The sequence below is a fragment of the Chenopodium quinoa genome, unplaced genomic scaffold (assembly GCF_001683475.1).
Source record: "Chenopodium quinoa cultivar QQ74 unplaced genomic scaffold, ASM168347v1, whole genome shotgun sequence".
Lineage (NCBI taxonomy): Eukaryota > Viridiplantae > Streptophyta > Magnoliopsida > Caryophyllales > Amaranthaceae > Chenopodium > Chenopodium quinoa.
The window spans coordinates 1,672,605-1,679,360 of NW_018745174.1; the positions used below are offsets into that span (position 1 = coordinate 1,672,605).

General features: G+C 41.2%; 2 protein-coding genes across 2 annotated transcripts; one reads left to right on the plus strand and one right to left on the minus strand.

Moving 5' to 3' along the window:
* Window positions 1-4,927: 4,927 nt before the first annotated feature.
* LOC110710517 lies at window positions 4,928-5,454 on the plus strand. The gene is made up of 2 exons (XM_021888836.1): window positions 4,928-5,186; window positions 5,271-5,454. The coding sequence occupies exons 1-2, from the start codon at window positions 4,989-4,991 to the stop codon at window positions 5,409-5,411; spliced, it is 339 nt and encodes a 112-aa protein (XP_021744528.1). The 5' UTR covers window positions 4,928-4,988; the 3' UTR covers window positions 5,412-5,454.
* A 165-nt stretch (window positions 5,455-5,619) lies between these two features.
* Window positions 5,620-6,756, minus strand: LOC110710636. Its single transcript, XM_021888962.1, has 2 exons — window positions 6,334-6,756; window positions 5,620-6,245 (listed from the first exon to the last, which is right to left on the minus strand). Exons 1-2 carry the CDS (start codon window positions 6,584-6,586, stop codon window positions 5,620-5,622), a joined length of 879 nt encoding a protein of 292 aa, XP_021744654.1. The 5' UTR covers window positions 6,587-6,756.

Here is a 6,756-nt window from a genome sequence, read left to right on the forward strand (position 1 = left end):
TATTAAAACACGAAGAGAGTTGCATTATTCAAGGTTTACCCCTGAATGAAAGGAAGGCAGTGTATGGTTCTTCATTTTTTTTTGAATCATGGTTTTTCACAATGTTCATATAGCATATTACGGAGTAAGTAGTAACATCAATAGTAAAATTTTAAAGTTGATTCTTTCCCATTCATTACTTATACAGCGCGTTTCTGGTGCGGCAAGGTGCCATATCAGTAACCCTTCTAGTAACCCCTGACTGACTTAGTAACCCCTGACCAAGTAACCCCTAGTATATGTAACCCCTGACTAACCTGGTAACCCCTGACCGACCTAGTAACCCTAAGTAACCCCTAACCAACCTAATAACCCCTAACCTAGTAACCCCAAGTAACCCCTAACTGACCTAATAACCCTTAGTAACCCCCTACCTAGTAACCCCTAACCGACCTAGTAACCTCGACCTAGTAACCCCTAGTATCCCCCGACCTAGTAACCATTAACCCACACCCAAACCCACCGTAACTACCACCAACACCAACCTTTCTCAACCGCCATCCTCAAAACCTTAAACTCCACCACACCACCACCAACTCCCGTACCACTAACAACCATTAAAATTGTTTAAAAAAATTAATCAAAAATCGCCCAAAAAATCATCAAATTCTTCAAAAATTTTGGAGTATAACTTACCTTTTCATTTGAGAACAAATTTCTATACGAGTTTATTGTTCTTTACCTCATTCCATTCAAATTTTCTTCAATTTGTTCTTTTGTCATAATAGGGTTCGTAGTTGCAAAAGTTTTACTCCCTCCGTGTTTTTTTAAGTGATACATTTTCCATTTCTGGCCGTGTTTTTTTAAGTGATACATTTCCTTTTTTGGCAAAACAATACATTAAAATATTATATCTCTCTCCTCTCATGGTCCCCACCCAAACCCACTACTACTATTTTATTATATCTTTCATCTCACATTCATTACTTTTCAATAAACTATTAACCCCACTATCTTTTTTTAACAATTCTTTAATACTCCACTACCCCACTTACCTCTTATTTTATTTAAGTCAAGCAATTAAATTTCCTAAAACTATGTGCCGGTCAATATGTATCACTTAAAAAAAACACGGAGGGAGTAATCAAATTGGTCACTTCAACTTGTTTATATGTAAGTTTGACTAAAATTTGTTGAATTTGAGAAAAAGTAGAACAAAACTGCTTGAATTTTGGAGCAGTTACAATGGATTTTAGAGAAAAATTGATGGTTTTAAGAGAGAGAAGATGATGGGAGTGTGAAAAATGTTTGAGGAGAGAGAAAATCAAGATGTCTTTTTTTTCTGAGCTTGGAGAAGAAGAAAAGAGTAGAGAGAAAAAGAATTAAAAAAAATTAAAAACAATTGTGGCTGGTAGCACGGTGTAGCCAGCCACATATGAAACTTTGTGTTACTCATATTGTTTGTTTGTGATTATTAGGATATTCAAACTAAATTACATCATTCAAATTCTACATTTTTACGACAACCCCATGGATTGCAGAAGAAAAAACAAATAAGTAAATAACGCTATTTCGTGGAACCACTGGGATTTATTACAACATTTTCGCAAATTAGGGTATTAATTTAGGAAAAATGGAATCTAAAAATCCAACCTTTGGCCGGTCTGACAATAAAAATCCAACCTTCCATTAATCTCACAAAAAATCCAACCTTTGCCCCCTACCTTCTTTGACAGTTAGACAGTTAGACAAATTTGAGCACATTATTATTGAAGAAGATATCCCTCCATCAATCTCGCTCACCTTCATACAACTAATCAATCTCCCACAACTACAAAGTTTGCCTAATTGGATGCAATTCTTGAAAGCCCTTCGAATCTTTTTTATAGTACGTTGCAATAAGCTAGAATCAATGCCAAATTGGATGCCGGATCTCACTTCTCTCGAGTACCTCAGGATTCCATATGTGAACTGTTAAACATCGCCCGCAAATTCCTACATAAAGCCCACAAAATAAGAGTGAAATGACACTTTTGCCCTCAAACTAAAAAACACAATTTCTCTCTCTACTCTCTACTTCCACTTTCTCTCTCTAAATTATTTCCAGAGCTATGTCGAGGCGGCCCGGCAAGGAAGTGGCGGCACCGGCGGTGGGCGGAAGGCGGTTTGCCGGCCAGAAGGTAATTTTTTAAATTTTTGTAATTTTTTTTAAAAAAAAAAAACCTCCGGCGACGGTGGGGCGCCAAGGCGAGACGCCACCACCACGGAGGAAGCGCCTAGGCAAGACGCCCATACGGTGGTGGCGGCGCCTAGCCCAGACGCCACTACCACGGCGGCGGCGCATAGGCTAGGCGCCACGGCCGTGGTAGTGGCGTCTGGGCTAGGCGCCGCCACCACCGTACGGGCGTCTTGCCTAGGCGCCTCCTTCTCTTTTTTTTTTTTAAATTTTTTTTTTGTTTTTTTTTTAATTTTAAATTTTATTTTCGAATTTTTTTTTTATTTTTTTTTAAAAATTTGTTTTTCTTTTTTTTAAATTGTATGTTCCCTTTTTTTTTATCTTTTTTTTTTTAAATTTTGTTTTTTTATTTGTTTTAATTTTATGTTCTATTTTTTTTTTTTAAAAAAAATTGTTTCTGGTTTTAATTTTTAATTTTATGTTCCTATGTATTTTTTTTTTTTTGAATTATATTTTTGTATGTAAAAAAATTATAAGTTCCCTTTTTTTTTTTATAAATTTTCTTTAAAATTTTGATGTTCTTCTTTTTTTAAGTTTTTGCAATTTTAAATTTTTTAAGTTTTGTTAGTTTTTTGTTTTTGGTTTTTTCTTTGCATTTTTGATTTTTTGTTTTTGTTTATGTTTTTCATTTTTTAGTTTGTTGTTTATATTTTTTGTTTTTGGTTATATATTTTGTTTTTGGTATATTGTTTTGTTCATATTTATATTTTTTTATGTTTATATTTATATTTTTTATGTTTTTATTTATATTGTGTTGTTTATATTTTTATTTTTTATGTTTATAATTTTATTTCCGTTACTTGTTTATTTGCTTTTGTGTTTATTTTCGTCCTTTTTTGTATTTATATTTTTTGTTTTTGGTAATATTTTTTGTTTTTGTTTTTGTTTATGTTTGTTTTTTTTTTGTTTGTAGTTTATATTTTTTGTTTTTGGTATATGTTTATGTTTATATTTCTTATGTTTATATGTATATTGTCTTGTATATATTTATATTTTTTATGTTTATAATTTTATTTCCGTGACTTGTTTATTTGCTTTTGTGTTTATTTTCGACTTTTTTTAATTTGTTTTCGTTATTATGTTTCGTTATTTACTTGGAGTTAGGCATCGCAATTTGGACCTGGTGCGGGGAAGAGTATTGACGTCGTGAGGAGTACGATCTACTCAATGGAGAGCTCGGGGCCCAGACACGTTAGATCCCGTGGTATTTCGGCCTCGGCCCGCAGAGAACGGGTGCACTGTTCTGCGGACGATCAAGATGATGATGATGATGATGAGGAGGAGGAGGAGGAGGTCGAGGAGGAGGAGGTCGAGGACGAGGATGATGCAGATGAGGATGTCGACGATCAGAGTGGACCATATGATGATTACGGTCCATTCAGTCAAAGGCTTGATGATACGTATGAGACGCATAGGGTAGATGTGCGTAAGGGTCGAGATGGTAGGTTTGTTAGTAGATCTGGCACATCATCTGCGTCCACTGTGTCTGCGGGTAGCAGAAAACGGTCGAGGGCCGTTAATGATTCTTGGATGGTGAGGGGTGAGGTGGTCGGGGGACCTATAGACGGGAGTGTGATTCCTAGCTTTTTAGGACACATCGCTACCCGTATTTGGGAGGACCAGGAGAGGGCTTTGGATACAGGCATTTTGAAATGCCAAACCCGGGAAAAGACTTGTAGGTTTTTGTGTAGCTGGGCTGATGCTTGGCCGGAGGAGAGCGAGATGGTCGGGCGATTGAGGGGCACTAGAGTGAGTCACCTTCCTGCCACCATGCACGACAGGATTGACTGGACGCTGATCACGGCTTTCGTTGAGCGATGGCAGCCGGATACGAACTCGTTCCACCTTCCGTTCGGTGAGATGACGATCATGTTGCATGACGTCGAGGCCATCCTTGGGATTCCCGTGGAGGGAAACCGAGCATCTGTTGTCACTGATGCGGATCAGGCAGATTTACTAGCGGAGCTGTTGGCGGTGGATAGGGCTGCGCTGTACACATCGGCACTTGGTGTGTGGGATCACGGCGGCGTTAAGATCGCAGCCGTCTTGCAGCGATGTTTGCACCCTACGGCACGTAGGACGCAGGACACACAGCTGGCTGCATATGTTTTTCTTCTTCTCAGGTGTACCTTGTTTCCGGATAAGAGCGGGAACAAGCTCAGGCCACGCGACATAGTTGACGCGTGTGAGCCCGACAGAGTAGGCCAGTTTTCTTGGGGGTCGGCTACGCTAGCGTATCTGTATCGCCAGTTAGGATTCTCGAGCCGGGCTGATGCAGCAGGTATCACTGGATGTCTGACGTTGTTACAGACCTGGATATACGAGTATTTTCCTGCGTTTCGACCACACCGCGACCCGGTTCCCATTGGTGATGGCCAGCCACGTGCCTGTGCGTGGAGTCCGCGTGTCGAGAAGAAGTCCGTTGACCGCCTGCGCTCCATACGGTTATCGCTTGACAGGATGTCCCCCTTAGAGGTATAGTGATTAAATTATTTCTACTTTTACAATCTGATGCTTTATTTTATGACTGTTACTGATTTTAAATAATGTGCAGGTGAACTGGATGCCTTTCGGCCAGAACCCTAGTAATAGGGTACCCAGGACCCTCTACACCGGACTGATTCAGTATCGCGAGATCGTAGAGGCGTACATGCCGCAGCGCTGTCTTCGCCAGCTTGGATTTGTCCAAGTTGTCCCACCTCCACTGGCATGGCCCAGTAAGGCGGTACGATCTGCGTCGTCGAAGGAGTACGTCGTCCAATGGCCGGCAAACATGATATCCATGTGGGAGCAGTTTCCGATGGTTGCCCGCCTATGGACGGCGGAGCTGCAGCGGCCGCCAAGTGGGGTGACTGCCATGTGTGACCAGCACTACATGGAATGGTACATCCGGCACTCGCACCCGAGGTTGATCAAAGACATCGACGACGCAGATGATGACGATGTGCCACCTGCCACTGCCTCTTATGCGGTACGTCTCATCTTTTATTTGTTGTTCTCTTATTTTAATATATATATGTATAATACGTCGTTTCATGTTTTTTGTTTTGTGTAGTGGATGGGCAAGATTATGCAGTTGGGACACCGACTTTTTGAGGAAAGGGACTGCATGACGAGTGCATCAGGCAGAGCTGTTATTGACGATCTGGAACGGACCCTTGAGCAGTGGCAGTGGGCGTCACAGAGGGATTACTGATATTTGAAATTAGACATTATCTTTTTAGTTTGTAATATTTGAAATTATTGTTCTTAGTTTTTAAAATTCAATATTATCTTTTTAGTTTGTAATATTGTGAAATTATTGTTGTTAGTTTTTAAAATGAAACATTATCTTTTAAAAATGAACACATAGAAATGACATAGTATTGACAATACAAGGCCTCATAGTAAAAGGTAGGTGTACATCAACAAAAACTACAGGCAATTAAATTGTTCCACTGTTGCACGCGAGCATGGTACAAAGCATCCCAACCCTCCACGCTTGCTCTACGAATTTCATACCACTTCGGTATGATATGTGGGACCGGAAAATCGGGTGACATGTCTAATCGGATAAAATGTCTGTATGACGGCCCAAGAAATCCAATAGCAACGTCCCTTACCGGTCTGGTGACGGTCTCGCGCGAACACCAGGGCAGAACCGTTGTACATGGATAATAGGCTCGACTATGTAAACCAAGGCCGAAATGCATGACTGCACACTTGTAGATGTTTGCAACGGCAAAGAGATCAAGTGGCGCATCGAACCAATGATTTTGATCGCAAGGTCCCCCTCCCCACCGGATACGCTGCAGAGACCTATCCAAGTCCTCGCCGTACACATGGCCATACACATCTCGGTTTGATGCGATTTCACTGTACATCAACTGCCGCACTAAACCGTAGTTGTCTTCACCCATTTGAAACACATCCGCCACAACCCGAAATCCGCAGTTACCATCTGCAATGACATCATTCCACCCGTCCAAGAATGGCATCATGATATTAGGGATCCTGTCCTTATATGGAAAATGTTCAATGTCCATTCTCCCTGTTACACACATCAATAAACACAATAAACAAGTCAACAGTAAACTAATCAAACAGTCAACAAAAGAAATTGAAGTCGAATGTCTTACCGGTGCCGGGCATATTCACCGACGACGATGATTGGCTGCCACTTGATGAGGATGTACGACCACGGCCACGGCCACGGCCACGACCGCGAATGTACTCAAACGCACTCTTGTTCCGCCGTGGTTGTCGACCCCTAGGTCGCTCGACCCCTTCCGGTTCCTCGGTATCCAAACACGATGTATTGAACATGTCATGAAGTATGTGTGTAGCACTACGAATGATCGAAGGGTGACTGGAGGACACTTGGTCAAACATCAACTGAAACTGCTCCAACTCCTCCTGTTCACGGTGAACCGTATGCGGAACAGCATGCTCTCCGATAACGAGCGTCCGCCAGAATGGATGAACCTGATCGACATGTAACGACGCCCTGTCTTGCGTAATTACGCGGTGAATGGTGCATGCACAAGGTAATCCATGAGTCA